General features: G+C 35.2%; 1 protein-coding gene across 1 annotated transcript in view; it reads right to left on the reverse strand.

Moving 5' to 3' along the window:
- The window catches only part of SHOC1 (shortage in chiasmata 1), a 47,525-nt gene that overhangs the window by 7,921 nt on the left and 20,920 nt on the right, over positions 1–18,684 (reverse strand). The window contains exons 14-23 of the mRNA XM_064736797.1: positions 16,723–16,848; positions 15,135–15,311; positions 12,571–12,678; positions 10,809–10,996; positions 5,951–6,023; positions 4,451–4,520; positions 3,648–3,832; positions 3,047–3,152; positions 1,319–1,430; positions 256–377 (exon numbers count right to left, since the gene is read on the reverse strand). Of these exons, the coding sequence (XP_064592867.1) occupies positions 256–377; positions 1,319–1,430; positions 3,047–3,152; positions 3,648–3,832; positions 4,451–4,520; positions 5,951–6,023; positions 10,809–10,996; positions 12,571–12,678; positions 15,135–15,311; positions 16,723–16,848 (1,267 nt within the window). The remainder of the gene's footprint in view (positions 1–255; positions 378–1,318; positions 1,431–3,046; positions 3,153–3,647; positions 3,833–4,450; positions 4,521–5,950; positions 6,024–10,808; positions 10,997–12,570; positions 12,679–15,134; positions 15,312–16,722; positions 16,849–18,684) is intronic.

The raw sequence follows: 18,684 nt of genomic DNA on the forward strand, positions 1-18,684 counted from the left end.
TTTTCTGAGCTTTTGGTGGTCTCCAGTGATCATTATTACTTTTACAATTCCACTAAGTTTTTCAGTAGGAGCATGACAACATTTTAACTAAGTGAAAAATCCAAAGCACTCTAGAAATATGAGCTTACAATATTTGTATTGTTCTAAGAGAAATGTATTCCTACAGAGAAGTTCAAAGATAAATGAATATCAATTTGTTTTAATAAGCAGTTTTCTTTAGTGACAAGTTTGTTACAAAAGAATTTAGTAACTTACTCTAAACTCAGTCTTTCTTTGGAATAGAAAATAATCCAACAGCACATATATTGGAGTGATAATGCCATCAGCCTTGATATTACAGTGTCACAGGAGTCCTCATAATTTAGTTCTTCGACACTCTACCATGGAATTTAAATAAAGAGTAAAAACTAAATAAATACATTACCATGGCTGCCCCAAGCTTTTAATGAGAATCAATATAATATGCAGAAACTAGATCAAACATAAATACAGCTAAATAATGTAAGCATTAAGGACACATATGAGAGTTGGGAGAACTAGTTTGTATTCCCAACTTTTATTTTCTTTGAACTTCAAAAGGCTGATTCAAGCTTTATGCCTTTTCTTCCTTCCTTCCTCTAAAAAGAAACAGTGATAATCCCTTTTTAGGCTGTTCTCAATATTTTTTGGGAACTTTAATAATGCAAAATATTGTTATAAACTTATGAAGTACTTACTTGGCCTATACAAGTCATATCATACCTACACGAACTATATAAAGTACATCACTAATTGCAGCAGCTAGTAAGAATGTCTTTGCTGTACTTGTAATACTAATTGATTATTTTATTATGTATCTATCTTTCAGAAGCAGTTCTTCTACCTGTAATCTGTCTTGTTGCATACCAGAATATAAGTAGTATGCTATTGCTTAAACTATTATTTTTTATTAAAACTAGTACAAATTATTCTATAGATTAATTCAGATAACCATCTGAAATGGAAGGAATTAATATGCACACTAGTAAGAGAATAGAACAACAAATACATTTAATTGGTAGCTACAAAATTTTACATAACCCTCTTTTGAAGTATGCATTCTTTAACTACTTTTTGTAAAATCAAATCACAGGTCAAATGTTACTTCAATGAAGAAACTGAGAACATTTCAAACTAGTCAAACTGGCACAGACTTTTAGGGTTAATGATTTGTGATGTGAAACAATGCATGAATTAAATAAGATTATGGGGAAGAAAAGATGTGTTAGAAGTCTGAAGATACGACCTAGAAGTGACTGAACACATAACAGAATTTGGACACAGTAGTTTAATTTTGTACCTGCAGAAAGATAGCAGTGCATTCATCTACTGTCAGCACAACATATTGATCTGCACTTCCAAAGAGCCTTAAGGAGTAACTGCTGCTTCTTTCAACAAAGGTAATGCTGTACCTGAAAAAGTAAAATTATTTCATTAAAACTCTGACAAGTAAAATAATACTATTTTCTAAAAGGAAATGGATAACAGACACCCCTTAATACAGTTTTTTAATTATATAGTCTTGATCTTTCTCAAATGCTCAGTTCACTTTAAGATATGTTCACATTTGAATAAAACATATCAATGTAGCAGTAATTAAATTATATTGCTAACTGTATTGAGTATGATCTTGACATCCAGGCTTTGAGTTTACAAAAAATATAGTGGTTACATAGGAACTAAGACACTTAGAAACTTTTTCTGACTTTACATACTGCATTTCTTTTCCTCCTTTCATGATTGGGCAGCATAAAGCAAAGCAAACTGCCTGATTGCCATTGGTATGATCCTAAAATTTCTGACTGACTTAAAACTGCCAAGAGTAAAGGTTCCTGTTGTGTTTTACTAGGAAAACACGTTTTTCTTTTACGCAAGAAACCTAAACCTGAATCTGTCAGTATGTCCTCTAGAAACTTGTATGGACAAAGTATTCAGATATTTTAAAAAAGTAAATTTTCCCCTTTCCTGAAATCTTACAGCTCTTTGCTCACCTATTTAACTCCCTCACCAGTGCTAAAAGAAGCTAGTGAAAAAGTAATAAAACATCGTTCCTTATGGCCAGGCTGAACAGAGAACCTGAACAAGTCAGAGTAAAAGCATATCAGATTATGTGTTCATATTTTAAATGTCAGACATATATTTTTTCTCCCTACTGAACTGTAATTAGAAACAGACCAAAAATGGCTCCACAGCTGACTCAAGGATATACCCAGGATTAACACTGGCATGTCTGTCCCACAATATGATGAAATCAACTATCTGTATCTCTGTCACTATGTTTGAGCTGCTCTGCTCCCTATTTCTTTGTTTCAGTGTTTCTTTGTTTCTTTCATTCTTTCTTTTCTTTTTTTTTACTTTCCCCTCATGAGATATAAGGTAGCTTTACCGAGTATTTATTACTGTGAGAGCAAAGTTCAAGAAAATTATGTCAAAGAAATAATAAAGAAGCCAAATGATTTACAACCCTAGCAGTATTCATACAGGTTACAGAGTACTAAAAATTAAGCGAATAGTGGATTTGAATTTTATGAATAAATTAGCTTTTGTTTTAAACTTAGCCTCTCCTAAACACTGTGATGCACCAGAAAATAAGATGTTTTACTATTGTTCAGTTTGAGTATTCAGCATAGCTTCAGTGGATAAAAACAACAAAAACAACAAGCAATTTTTATGAAGAATTAAATACAAAGTCTTCCAAGGACCAAGAAGCATGAAAGAAAAGTTTGTGAACATCATGATTTTCAGAGAAAAGTAGACAATTAAAAAAGTTGTTCTGATTTAAAAATACCAGCTACAATTTAAAGATTTGTACAATTCCATTCCGGTTGGCATGTGTGTGAATCTCTAGTACTAAGTTATCAACTTCAACAGAAAAAACTATATTCTTGTCTCTTAAAGAGCTAATAGTGTAATTGCAGAAACGTATGTGATAGCCAAGTAGACGACTAGTACATGATAGAGTAGAACAAAATACATGTGCTGAAAATCTGAAGATAAATAGCCCTCAGAAGCCCTTCTTTTCACTCACTTGGATTCAAAAAGCTGAAGAATATCTGGCATATTAAGAAGACCTTCAGTTGTCAGAAATACATATGGAATCTGTACTTCCAGAAGAAAGGAACCACCATGATTCCCTGAAACATTTTGTATAAGTAAGATAATAGTTTAATAAGCAAAAAACTATAGATACATCAAATGGGCATTCAAAAATGCATCTTTTATTAATCTCCAATAAAATACTTCCACTCCATCCTTTTTCCCCCCAAAATGAAACTTCCTTGAATCTTTTTGAAATTATGCTTAAATTCAGATTTTTTTTTAGATCTCCAGCATTCCCTTAGAATGAGGAAGGGTGGATACAGCTTGCAGAAGCTGTAAACAACTTATGAACTTGGCACAAGCCTCTTATAAACCCACATGTACTCCTACATCCTGGCCAAAACCAGGCTTACACTCAAATAAAAACACCTTCTTGTGGCATAGATAACCTAGCTCTGTTTGTTGAGCTTTAGCCCTCGTAACGTTTTACTCATTCTCTTCCACAGGCATAAGAATATAGCATTTTATGGAACAGAAAATGTTTTCATATGTCAGTCCAACTGTTTATTACAATTCTGGAGAACACTTACCCATTCGTCTTGTTTCAGGGAAGGTCGTTTTAAAAGTCATGTAAGTAACATTCAGATTTTTGCACAGATTTTTCCAGCCAGAATTTTCAGAATAATCATACTCCATTACTAGTGAGAAGTGTGTCCAAGGGAAGTCAGCTCGAATTTGCTGATTATGTACAATAATGCAGGAATATCTACTAAGACTTAAAAAACCCCAACAAAATATGAGTAAAAATAAATGCAGGTAGAAATACACTCAACAAAATAAACAAGAACAAAATAAACTCAGTTTTACTTTGACAATTCTAACTGCTTAAAGTCTATTTACAAAAATATATTTATCATTCCTGGCTAAGGGTCCAACTCCTTTAAAAGTTAATTTAAAAATCAAAAGCTGTACTCTTCCTCCAACAATTATCTGCCTAAAATGTCATATATTTCAGAATGTCATAATTTGTAATTTCTTCTGTTATGCCCTTTCACCATCTTTTTCTACAACAAGCAAACATCATGTTTCTCTACATATTTCTCTTTTTCTAAACAGGCAAAACAACATATAATGAACACGTAATTGTTTGTTCCTAAACAATTTGTTCCTAAAGTTCCTCTAGGCCTCACTAAGCATTTTTCTTAGAGTGGACAAAATTATCAACTATAAAAATGAAGCTATAGGTGAAAACTACAGCTATCAAACTAATACTACCATGAAAACTTTACTCCAGACTGGAAAGACTCATGAAAAGGAACTAAAGTAACTGAAGTTTCACTGACCTTAGTCTAGACTAAAGAATTTGTTCTCATGAATAAAGAATTTAACTTACTTGCTTATGATCTCTTTACAACTTAAAGGGCTTCCTTTTTTCTCAGAATTCAAATCCACAGCTTTCAAACCTGTTAAAAAATTAAAATTAAACAGTTGATGAAATAAATAAACCTCTGTGACTCTGAATCAACACACAACAGTAAGTAGCAAATGTGGAAAACCACAGGTTATTAAAATTTTAAGTCTTACACAGTCTATCTTCCTGAAGTCCTCTACAATTTCTGCATTGTATTGTTGGATGTAATGATTTAGAAACTTCCTTCTCAGAAACCAAGGAAAAAGTAATGCAAACAAGTTTAATGTCTCAGAAACTCACAACCCTATTACCTTAAAATGAAAAATTAAAGGGTAATACAAAAGGAAGCACATTTGCCCCTTTATAAATTAAATTCCTTTACACTTTTTGTACATTTGAAATTTTAACTGGAAAATGTATCTAAGAAGGAATGTTGGTTCTACACAAGTGCCTTTTTTCAAAAGCCTAGTTGGATTGACCTGTGTTTGCAAACAAGTCTTAAGATCTTAAAACAAATAAAGCTCTTTTCATTAAATATTATTATTAGTAAAAGCGTTGTGAACATGCCTCCTCCCTTTCAAAACATTCTAAAAGACAGACTTTCTTCTTTTAAGAGCACAGGGAATCTAACTTTATTTTTAAAGGCAAAAGAACAGCACAATACACAACACTTGATAAGGTTCAAGCAAATAGGATTTAGGAAAATGAATTTTAAAAAAGCAATTTAAAAGGACCCAGTGACTTATCCTAAACATAACTATAGGCTCAAATTATAATTTTCCTAAAATGTGTTTGTTTTACCATCTGAATTTGCAGTGTTGAAAAAGCTTGTACTTGTGAAATCACTCACAGGTAACATGTTGAAATTATGAAAATGTTGCTTGTATCAGTAGGGAGGTGGGATATTGGAAACAGTATATTTTTACCTTGAGCTTTATAGATTGATACAGCTTATGCTGACATATCTAACATATTAGCAAACAAGATCAGCAACAGATAGCTAAAGGAAAATTTAATTTGTACCTGAATACTCATTCAAGGCTTTATGCTGGGGAGCTTAGTTAAGACTTCTAAAATCTAACTGCTCTGAACATGCTTGCAAGGAAGAAAGCTTGTGACTAATGATCAGCTAAAAACAATGAGACAATGTCATCAAGATAACAGATACAAATATAATTAGACAATGGGCTGTCCACAGCTCCTGCATGTTCTGTTAAAAAAAAATCTTTGACTCCGCAGATAAATTATCACTCTCTTGAAATAGAAGACATTAGACCAGAACTCTTAAATGGGAGAATACAAAATTAAAAGATAAAAGGCTGATGGAAGAGTTATGAAATATTAAACACTGAGAAAAATATGTAGAAAGGGTCCTGATGGGAAGGGAGAAACACCTGCACCAAGCATCTACACAGGAATGCAGTGATCTACAGAATAACAGCCACTTTTTATTTCAAAAATACACATAAAATAATAATTCACCTTCTATCCTAGATAATGGGTGAATGAAGGCATCTTTTTCTCTTTCAGAGTCCATCCTTGTAATGATTAGTATCTGTATGAAGACAATTGAAAGAAACTCAAGTAAGGTAAGTTTTTTTTTCTTTCAGCCTGCATACATCTTTCCTTCTCTGCACAGAAAACACAAGACTGAATAAACAGATGGCAAACCCAGAAACTTTAGAGTTTTCCACAATGAAAATCAAAGAATATTTCCAGTTGGAAGGGACCCATAAGGATAGAGTCCAAAATCCTGCTTCTCACAGGACTACCTAAAACCAAACATATGACTATATCCAAGAGCTTCTTGAACTTAGATAGGCTTAGTGCTTTAACCATTTATACAGAAGTCTGTTCCAGGGAAGACCACATTCTGAGTGAGGAATATTTTGCCTAATGTGCCTGAATTTCCTCTGACACCACTTCATTCCAATTGCTTGTGTCCTATTACTGGTCACTCGAGAGAGGAGATATGCACCTTCCCCTCCGCTGTTTTGCTTGAGAAGGAGTAGGCTGTGATGGGGTCACCACACAAGGAACAAAAAAAGTCACCTCAGCTGCCCCTCCTCCTGCCCTTGAGGCCTTCTACCATCTTGGTTCCTCTCCTCTGGACAGACAAAACAGACAAGTTTGATATCCTCCTTATATTGAGGCACCCAGAACTGCCCCCAGCGCCCGAGGTGAGGCTGCCCCAGTGCAGAGCAGGGCAGGACAATCTCCTCTGTTTCTGGGCTGTGATGCTGGGCCTGAGGCCCTCCAGGACATGGGGGCCCTCCTGGCTGCCAGGGCACTGCTGACTCAACTTGCCATTGACCCAGACTTCTAGTCTTTTCCCACTGTGCTCCAGTCTCTTTCCCAGTATAACATGACTGCCTGTCGCAGACATCTTTTCATTAAAATCCTTTCATTAGCATTTTTCCTGCTGAAGCTGAGAAGTTTCAGCAACAAAATGTAAACAATGGTTATCTGCTGCTGTGGAATGCAACAGGTGGATCCGTGATTGGTCTCCCATGGATGTTTGGATTTACTCACCACTCACGGCATAGCTGTTCTCGCTTTCTGCTGGGACACAGATCTTTGTTATTCATTCTTTTCTATTCTTAGCTTAGCTAGCCTTCTGAGAACTTTCCTTCTATTCTTTTTAGTATAGTTATAATGTAATATCTATCATAAAATAATAAATCAAGCCTTCTGATCATAGAGTCAACATTCTCGTCTCTCTCTCATCCTGAAAACCCCTGTGACCACGGTCACAATTGCCCCATCCCAGGTGGAAAATGTGGCACTTAGTCTCCATATATTTCATAGAGTTGGTGAGTACTCAGCTGTCTAGTTTAACTTTTCTGTAAGGCCTTTCTACCCTCAAGAGAGTCCATTTAGTCCATCTCCTCCTAATTTAGTATCATCAGTAAAATCACTTAATGTACTTTTAATTCCTGTGTCCAGACAACTTATAAGAACATTTAAGAACACTGTCTCTAAAACTGAGTCCTGGGGAATGTCACTGGCCATGAGCCTGATGTAATTCCATTCACTGTAATTCTTTGAGCTCAACCCATCTGTCAACTGCTCACCCAACCCAGTATTATGGACTTGCCTAGCTCTGTGATGAACAATTCATCTAGGATACTGTGAGAGACATTTGCTGAAGTTAAAAACTACACTCACTGGCTTCCCTTGGTCAACTAGATGGGTCACCTTGTCATAAGTGGGAAAAGAAAGGAAATTTAGTTGGTTAAGTGGCAGTTTTCTCTTGTGACCCTGTGCTGGTGATGGCCAATGACTGCATTGTTTCTCAAGCATTTTTCAGTAACTCCCAGAATAAACTTTTCTATGATTTTAACAGGCACTGAAGTGGGACAGACAAGTCTGTAATTACCAGAGACTTCCTTCTTTCTCTTCTTGAAAACTGAAACAACATTTAGCATCTTTCAATCAGCTGGGATCTCTCCAGACTCCCAAGACACTTGAAAAATAATGGAAAGAGTTCCCATAATGACATTTTTGAGCTACTTCAGTACCATGGGATGAACCTCACTGCTCTATCTGTGCACATCTAGATGGAGCAGCAAGTCTCAAATAAGTTCAGGAGTAGCTGGGAGTTCCACATTATCCTTAGTCACAGTCTTCTAACACTGGGCTCTGGGGATTGAAGACAGAGGCAAAAGAAGGCACTGAATGTCTCTGCTTTGTCTACGTCTCAATTTTGAGGTGACCAACTGTGTTGAGAGTTGATGACGTTGCCTCTGTTCTTATTTTGCTCTTGACTTATTTAAAAAGCCCTTTTTGTCATTCTTCACAGTGTTGGCCAGCTTGAACTTCAACTGAGCTTTGGCCATATAAATTTTCACCCTACAGAAGTGGACAGTCCCCTTTAAAGTCACCAGCTCATAAGTGACATCCCAAGACCATACACATTCCTTTTCCACCTAAATTCTAGAAAATCCCTGCTCAGGCAGGCCAGGTTTCTGCCTTGCTTGCTTGGCTTTTGATTTGACTTGCTCCTGAATTCAAAAAGAATGCTAGTTATAGACACTATCTAAAGATATTATACCCCATTATGACTATTGTACTAGACAGATCTGTCACATTAGAAAAATCATCTTCATGGAGACAGAACTTAATCTGAAGATACTAGAATTCAGCCTGCAAGATACTTATGTAACTGGATGTATTGCTGAACTGGTTAGAAAGATCTTCCAATATGCAGATGGAGTCACAAAAGTGTTTCTGCCAGAGATCTGGAATTCATTGAATATTGCTGAACACAAAAATGTTGAAAAGAATTAGAATCTACCAAACTGACACAGTCTTAAAAAGAATCCCCATCAGAGAAGGTGTTTACCTTGTGCATCATTTTAACTGATACAAACTAAACACATGCTACCCTAAGTCTATAAAGAAGAATATGTACCTAAATACATCAACATACTTTCCGACAGGATGCTCTCTGAACTTTTTTGCCATTGCACAGATACTTTTCATGTTGTACACAAGATACAGATTTTAAAGAAGGCACATAACATTGTGTGACTCTTAAGATTTACAGTCATAAGGTAATGGTACGTGTAAATATCAAAAGCATGTTAGATCTTGTCAGAAAAGGACTTCTGGTCAGACAGACAGAGGCAGATTTCAATTTCCATAAGCAGATGCACAGAAGAGCCACTCAACAATCCACTGGCATCTTTATAAGCAGTTTTGGACAACTGCATTTAAAAATGTAGACCTGCTTTTCCACACACAATTCAACAGCAGACTAATCATATGTTCCTGTGAGCCAGATGAAATTTTTAGTCATTTTCTATCTAATCATAAGTACAAAAGATAATGAAACAAAGAGCAAATTTTTTTTTTTCTAAACCAGCAGTAACTTCTTCTTTACAGAGGAAATGTCCCATTACAATCCTGCATCAATAACAACTTTGGCTAATAAAAGGATAATGAAACTATCCTATTTCACACCATATTAATGGATATTGATGTGATATGATAGAACAGTAAATAGTTCGTGGAATACAACTTTTACTTCTTTTGAACTGGAAGACTCCTTCTACCTAGTCTGGCTCATTATAACCTGTCTCTAAATGCTGGGAAATGGGAAAAAATTAGTAATTGTGAATAAAATCATATTTGGCATTATATTGCATGCATATCACTGTATGACTAAGTCAAGCAAACAAATCAAAACTCAGGAGTTATAGCTAAAAAATTTAAAAAATCATGTTTAGTGGAGTTCAGAAGAAAAGCCAAATTGCCACTGAGCTGACTTCAAAATGACATCAAGTTCTCATACACCTCCTACTACAACATAATCCTAGTATCACAAAGCAAAATGTGCTGCTCTTAAGATGACAAAAAGGATGCAAAATCATCTTAGTGTGTCTGTTGAAGGACAGATAACAAGACAATCAGCACCATTTTATTTTTGTTGCTTCATTTTAATTTTAAATTCAAAAAGGGTGTATTATAAATTGTTATATTGTTCTTCTCAACAAAACTTAATCAAAAGATATTCAGAGCTCCAAGTGCAACTCTTAAACACAAGAAGAATAAATCCTCAGGAAGTGAAGTATGGAAATAAGCTAAAATGAACTTAAAGATCTTTTTTGGCTGCGTTTAGGATCATAAATTCTATTCCAGTTAGAACCCTTTAAACACTATGCATTTCATCCTGTTTCTTAATGTGATTAGTTTTCTGTAAAGAAATAATAAATATTCTGCAAAGGAAGGTGGTATTTGGCACTGTGTCATAATTCCCAAAATATTCACACGTCCAGGAGAGAGAATCTTTGGGTAATTTGAATATCCTCCAAAACTCTCTCTTCCATGCCAAAGCTTTCACTCACAGATATTTCCTTCTTGTATCATTCAAATGCCAGGAGCTTGGCCAGATACACTAGTTAAGCAGAGGTTATCATATGTGTGCTCCACATCATGCCATGAAAGCACACAACCATGACTTGCACTACGACTCTGTCTATGCCAGATGAATGAGGCTTTCAATAGAAGACTATATTATAATTTTTAGTAACTGATGTAACTGATACAATAAACTTATCAGGAAAACAAAACCACCTGCAACAAGATAAAGCGCTGGCAATGCTAAAACTCTTTTGCATGTTATTTCAGGCATGGAACAAAAGGAGATTTGATCAAACAAAAACTTGTACTGCTGTGACAGAGTTCTAAAAAGTTATTTAGCCTTATTTAATAGATACCATGAGGTAATTATTAGACTTATTTTCATAAATGAACCTTTGTTCAAACACCATCTTGCAATTAGTCATGTAATCTGGAACAATTTTGTTTGTTAAGAGAAATTGGTTACTTTGTTAACCTTAACACTGTGTTTCTCTCCACAACTTTTCATCCAATTTAACATTTCACACTGAAGTGCTGTTATTTTGGGATGAGTTTCATGCTTTTTCTGGCTGCTGTACTGTACAATCTTCAGCTGCCTCCAGATATTATTCAAACAGGATTCTAAAATGTTTTTGTAGATATCCTTTGCCTTGGACAAATAACCTGTTAATAAAGCAACAAAAGAAGTAAATGGAGTGACAAAAGATAATTGTCAAGCATTGTGTTCAATCTGCACATCAATTTAAAATCTATGTGAAGGTATCTTGCACAAAAACAGATGAAATGTTAATGGCTCCCCAGCATGGAAGGAAAATATGACCACCGGTACATAAATGATGTTTATAAAACTGCTGTACTTTATGTAGTATCTGCTATTTAACTCCAGACAGAATTATATAAGATTGCATCCTAAAGCTGCAGATGCGAGCAGCAACACTCCTATGCTTAACTAATCTGTATTGTTTACACTGAGTAACAACAGTATTTCTATCACTGTTGTCTAAAGCTTGTTTGTCCTGTGTGTTTACCCCTCTCCATATTATCACAACTACTCTCAACTCTGAATAGTGCCTTCTGTGTATAAATGGTGAACGATGCTGGGGTTATCTGAAAATGCATAAAGAAAAAATACATCCAATATAACTACACAATGAATCACACAGCACAACAACATAACAGTGAAGACTACAAAGCCTACTTAGTATCTCACTCAATTTTCTAATTTTTTTACTTGTACAATTTCCTATGTGAGCTGTTCCTCAGGTTTGGAAACATAGGTGCTTTTGCAACTCTGGAATATCATCTAGGAGTGCTTCTGCTACATAAAGGGTAGAGGAAGAACTGCTCATTTTTCTTCCTCCCATCCCCCTATATTGTTTATAGTAATGATGGAAAAGAATTGTACTTAGGCTTCTACTTATATATTCATTCTGTATTCTTCTTCCTACTCTTTTATTGCTAGAAATATTTAAGAAAATACAAAGTATTTCCTCCTACAGTTCAGTTTATGGCAGATGTTTTACATTTTTCATCAATATTAAGGAAACACCTTCCATCAAGGGATAGTTCAGACTGAAGGTAGATGCTCTGAAGCAACTTTATCTCCTATAAAGACAGAAGGAGTCTGACTTTCCTAGGGCATTCATAAACACTCACTTCAACATCTTGTAGACCTATCATGACAGAGATATTTGAAAATTCAAAGCACACGTATAGGAATTTGACAAGCGTTATCACTTCAGGCATTAAACTGGGTTACAATGGATTGCCATATTCCAAATTTGAATAAGACCAAAAAAGCTCAAAAAAAAGCTTCTATATAAGTCCAGTGTTGGAAGATCAAAACTCTTTTCTTCTGACACATTAGATAATATTTAAGATTTTGCTTAAAATGCTCTCAGATTTGAGTAGCTCACTTCCATGGAGCCTAACTATTTTATGTGAAATGTGTCCCACATTCACAAAAGATAGATGGTAAATAGAAAAGGACTTGACTTTTGCATGTTCCTCAATTTCCACATAGAGATTCCAATGAAAATTTGTCATTCTGAGATACAAGACATATTATATATGTGAAAGCTGTTAACAAATGGAATAACAAACAGCACTCTAGTAGTCATGAACTGAGCATATGCCCTGATGGTAAAGAGTCAGAGCTAAAAACATGAGGGACTGTCTGCAGAATGCACACAAAGCTTTGGGTTTCTGGGTATCATTATTCAGGACTGAAAACATACCTAAAGCTGTATCCCAGCCACATGTTAGTAGCAGATCTCGAACTGTCACCAGCACGTGTACCAGAGCAGCATGTCTGAACAGCAGGATCTCCTTCTCGTCTACTTTACCTTTACAAATAGAAGACAGAGGTGTGGTCTACAAAAGATGGCAGAACTCACACTTTATATGTATATATATGTAGTCAGCTTAAAAGATCCTGGTATTTTCATTAAACACACTTGAATATAGATAACCTTCAAAGCTTAACCTTCAGATCTGGTGGTTTTGCCAAATAGCTTAAGATATAGCATAACATTTCCCAGGTCATGTGATCCAGGGCAAGTGGCACACAGGTCAGTGTTTTGGAAAGGTGTGTACAGATAGATGGTGCTTGCTGGAGGAGGAGGTAACAGGTCCCCTGGGCATGTCATTAAAACTACATTGCTTTACTGATTTTAGTGTGGCAATTCTTTGCACTTAATTAACATCTCATTACGAGAATCTTCACCCTCAAAAAGGTAAATCTGAATGACACTTGCTCCTTCTTAACCCCAAACACTTCAAACAAATTTATGGGCTTCCTATTCTGTATTGTGTGTTCATTTTGAATATATATTATAGGACTTGACTGAAGAGGCAGGAATTTCTAGTCTGAAGGCAGAAGGTATTTTTGAAAATTGCACACAGTTAATTGTGCAGTTCATCATCATAAACCAGAAATTTTTGAAAACACAACTACAGAGTAAATGTGCTTCATAACAAAACACATACTTCAAATTGCTTAATAAAGGTTGAGGAAGATAATCAATGAATAAATTACTACAGCTGAAGGTGCATTCTAGGAGAAAAATAGTAGCTACTTCTGTGTACTGGGATTAACATAACTTTTAATTCAAAAATACAAGCAACACACTTGGGAAGGAAAAATCAACTTAAGGACACAGCATACAGAAGGACTTAGCTGGAAACTGCATGAAAGATATCGCAACTATTCTGCATCAAAAGATGGAAACTTAATGTCCAGCTCTGTTAGTGAAGGACTATATCCAACTCTTTACACCAATCATCATAAAAACTCAGTGAGGAGTACAGGTCATTTAGAAACAACAGAACACAGTAAGAAACCATTTTATGATGAAAGACTGGAGCACTTGGTGATATTTGATGCATAAAAGACCAGCAGGGGAATAGTAATCTGCTAACAGATCACTACCATCCCAGTAATTGGATGGTAGTGATCCAATGGTAATGATTGTTTTCTATGTCCACCCAGGGATTAAGGAACAAATACATCAGCATAGTCTGGAGGAAAGTGGAATAAGACTGGATATTGTGAAACTATTTAAAACCAGGAAGGAAATAAAAGAAGTACATTACTAGGGAGATTTTTGTATCTCGTACAGAGACAGAGAAATATTCATTAGGAATGAATTGGATATTTTCTCTCTTGTTTCTGTGGATCTTCCAGCAAGAAAGTTCTTACTTTCTGCTGCTTTAGCTGGGGAAAACTGCAATTTCTATAGCATGTAAACTGTGTTTGAGAGGATGTAAGTTTTCTTAGATTAATCTTGAATTGAAATGCAGACATATTCTTTTCCTTGATTCAGAGAAGCAGTAGTAATTCTCTGTACACTTTTCTCACTAATGTTTTCCTTTCTGTGATTCACTGATACAGATATAGATACCATGTTTATCTCTCTTGTTTGTGAAGATGATGTTTGCTATTTTGTAAACTCCTTCACATTAAAAGAACACTGCTGCTGCTAATTTTAATATGATAATTCTATAAATCATCAGTCTGTCATTCTGTAGGGCCAACTACAGTTTCTTTTTGCTTTCCTTCTCATTTGTGGTTTCATGGTTGTTAATGTTTTCTTTGAGAAAAATACATTCAACACAGAAAATAATGAAATTGAGACATCAAGAGTTTATTGCATAATTTGTGACATAATATAGAAACTTGGCATGTAGTAGACTGCCTACTATGTTATCCTTACAACTAGTTCTCAACTATGAGCTGTACAACTCAAGAAATAGCACAAAATACCAAGTAACTTCCTAATGTTCCTCAGATCAGTCTCTATTTTGTTATGAAGTTTTCCTGACTCTCTTTACAGTCAAAAATCTTCGTAAGGAGTCACTAGCTTTGATGACTTTCCTTCTAAGTTTTCTGTTTTTATAGGGCTTTCACATGCTGCATATGAGAGAAATGAAGTCAGAAGGAAACCAAAGTATAATGGATTTTTTTTCTCCTGATTTCTAACACAGACAGTGTTTGGCATTATGCAGGTGTAAAAAAAAAAAAGAACATTGTTTGCTATATTTTTGCCATATATTTCTGAAGCACATGTAAAATATTTTAAATTGAAATCCAATTAGAATAACTCTGTATTGCAATATTGAAGTTAATAAATGTAATGTTGAACAATGAGACATTTTTGAAATAAAAGAGGAAATCAGTTGTTGTAACTCTATAAGATAAACTGTTAAAAGATTTACCATTAATTTATAAAACATCTTGACCTTGTCTCACCAATGAAGTCTGAATTAGTTTCAAAGAAGAACAGATGTTTTAAAGACATACCTTGTTTAAAATTATCATATATCACTTTCTCTTGTTGTTTCAAGAAAAATCTTGTATGATCAATTTTAACACTGCCAAAGCTCCAAGTAACAGAAGCAAGTACACCCAGGTGTGTCAAATCTTTTAGTACAGGAATAGCTGCTTCTTCCAAGAGGCAGTATGCCTGGCATTGGCTTTCTGGATAACACAATGAACAAAACATAATAATGAAGTTTGGTTTCACATACCACTACTGGACATGGATATTAAAAAGACCCAGGAAAACATTAACAACTTTATCTTGTTCAGGCAAGCTGCAACATTAATGGAAAGAAGTTAACTTGCCACAGGCTCTCCTGAGTGTATCAATCAGCTCATCCTCACAGCAGGTAACCACATTGCATTTGATAACACGATGAAACTCCATGAGGAGAAGCTAGAATTTTTTACTCCTGTGACCCACACTAAGATTGTTCTACTATTCAGTTGTTCTACAGCAGCCTGTTTCTACATCACAGTCATTTTTGAAATGCTGATTTTTGTTTTGACTGCAGAAATGCTTTAATTTCCCTCTCCTGTTGCATTAAAGAAATTTTGCTTCAGAATTAAAAAAAAAAATAATTCAAAAATAAGCTTAAAGCTGTGATTCCCATCTCAGATGTGAACAGACGAAAAGACCATTCTACTCTTTCACTGGCTCTGTGAAAGAAAATTCTATTAAGCACATGGCTCAAATGAATGCATTTCTCAGAAAACCAAACTAATCTCTGCTAGGCCTACAACTTCCTAGGGCTGGTTATATATATAGCTTGGATAAATATTTTCTAGGTTCTCCTCTACCATTTCTACTACATGAAAAAAGCGTTGTCAGTTATGTTCTTTGATACAATGCCTCATACAACAACCAGAGTTCAAGGGGTAAGGCCCAGTCATATCTGAGATAAATCCCTTGCTGATTTCTACTGTGGTAAAGACCTTTCCTATCAAAATGACTACTGATCTCTTCCATCCCCATTTCCCATTTACTTAGACAAAAATGTGCAAAATAATAAATGGAAAGTACTAAATGGTATTAAGAGATTTCATGTCTGCTAATTTTGACCAAACATTACTCTAAGTCTCAGTTACTTTTTTTTCCATGCATACAATTGGCTTTAGTCTTAAGATGGAGCTCCATAGCCTGTTCTCATCTCTGTGCCAAATAAATATCTGTCTACTTGTAATACTTCCAGCCACAAAGAGAAGAGACTAAGTCTAATAATTTCTGTATTTGTCTGAGCACTACTATTTTATATAAAATTCTACTACAAAACTACATAGAATCATAGAATAAGTAAGATCATTGAGTTCAACTGCTAACCAAGCATCACCATGTTCACCACTAACCCAAGTCCTCAAGTGCCACATACTCAGTTTTTTTTAACACTGCCAGGGCTGGTGAGTCTACCACTACCTCGGGAAGCCAGTTCCAATGCCTGACTACCTTTCCAATGACAAAGTTTCCCCAATTTCCAATCTAAACCTCATCTGGTGCAGCTTGATGCCATTTCCTCTGTCTTGTCACTTATTACTTGGGAGAAGGTAAAACAGTTCTAAAAACAGTGTATACCTGATGGCTGAATATTGATAGTGATACTGTCTTTATTCTCTTGGGTGTTTTCCTCTGTTTTTACAGTCTCACAAAAAGAATTGTCCTCTTTGAGAATATTGATATGCTGATCTTCAGGCTGTACCACTAAATAATGAAACCACAAGTGAATATTTAGCTAACCACAAAACCAGCTCAATAAATAAGAAAACTGCTCTATAAATTACTCTACATGAAAAAAAAAATTCAAATGAAGTTGTTTTTGGGAAACATACATTTTCTCTTTATGAATTCTTTATTGTTTTCCTGGACTTATACAGTACAAAAATCCACAAGATGCAAAAACAGGTTAGGCCCTCTAAGCCTTCACAGCCCAAGAAGTTAAGCGTTATCAGATTGCTCTTCCTAAGAGCAGAAATACAGACCTGGGAAAGTCAAGGAGCTGGTACTACTGGTCTATAATATAGTTCCATAGGAAACCTCATCTACCTTTATATGGAGAAAAAATGCATGACAGAAAATATGCTGCTGACCATAAGGAGCTCCAAGTATGAAAAGTACATCAGTGAGTGTGAGTAGAAAAGTTTAGATATTTTAAGCCACGGGGAAAGAACATAGAAGTAGCAAATGGAAAAAAAAAAAGATAAAAAGAATTGCATATTGAAAATAATTTTTCTCCTTTCATCTAGCTATCTTCTGTAACTAGTTAATATTTCTAAGTAGCCTTCCTTCTTCTTGATACATACAGACACATGAGCTTCAACTTCTGGCCACAAAGCCTCTTCTCTTTATTTCTGATTATTTTTCTGTGAGAGCGGTTCTTATCGAATAAGGATATTCTTAAATATTATTGACTTTTCTACTTAAGAAGGCCACTTCCCTCAGCAAATAAACTAATAATACAGAGACAAAAGGCAAAGAAAAACTGAATTTTTATTCTAGTTAACTTAGATAATTTGCCTTATTTTGAAAAGACGTCTGGGGTTCAAAACTGGATCACTGAGTTGTTTCTACTATTTCCCTCCTGCATATTTTCTAAACATTACACACAATGATATCTTTAAAAAAATAATTAAAACAACGAAGAGGCCTTACAGGCACCTCTGGCCTTTCTACTTTTCAGTTAGAGTTAGAATGACCCTTGATAAAAATTTTTCTTTATTGCGAAAGGATGCTATGTTTTATATAATTTCTACATGGATGTGGCTCATCACAGTCCCCTGTATTTTAATGGCTTCTCTACATGTCAGGCGTAACTGATCCGCACACCGTGGACTACCTGTACACATATCCTAATCTGCACTGAATCTTCTTAAACCCTCCCAAGCCTACTCGAGAAGGTACAGCTTGGCTTTCAATACGCCTGGATTCCTCGTTGGCCGATGCAGTGCTGGTCAGGGTCCACTAGACGGCAGCATAAAACTTCAGGTACCTCGGTCTCTTACTTCTAAAATTTGGATTATTGCTTTCTGACGCCATGAAAAGTTTTATGCATCTTCGACAGAGTCAGAAACACATGAATTTTACAAAAAAAAATTTACTCCCAAAAGATTTCATAAGCTTGCAATTAAACAAACATCCCAACTCTACAGGAAGTATTGCTGAGGCTTTTATGTAACAACTGTTTGGTTTTGGTTAATGCTAGGACATTTAACTAAAACACAGATAAAAGTTATTGTAAAAATTCTCTCATACAAGTCCAAAAAGTTTATCAAATTTTTTTTTACATATAATTACATTCTGAAAAGTGAATTTGGAGGTATGCCACTGTTACCTGCCACTTTATGTCACAGAGAATTCTTTTAAAAACCAAACAAGAAAGTTCTTCTACTTTTTTTTACCTCTCTGCTATTTTGCACTCCTTCAATGCTGAGCACATAATATGATATTCTTTTCCAAGTACTGCCATCAACAAGAACAGGCTACCAACAATTTTCTGTTTTCCCTAATATCTGGTCTGGTGCATTGTTTGATGAATTGATG

The sequence above is a fragment of the Zonotrichia leucophrys genome, chromosome Z, assembly GCF_028769735.1.
Source record: "Zonotrichia leucophrys gambelii isolate GWCS_2022_RI chromosome Z, RI_Zleu_2.0, whole genome shotgun sequence".
NCBI classification, from domain to species: domain Eukaryota; kingdom Metazoa; phylum Chordata; class Aves; order Passeriformes; family Passerellidae; genus Zonotrichia; species Zonotrichia leucophrys.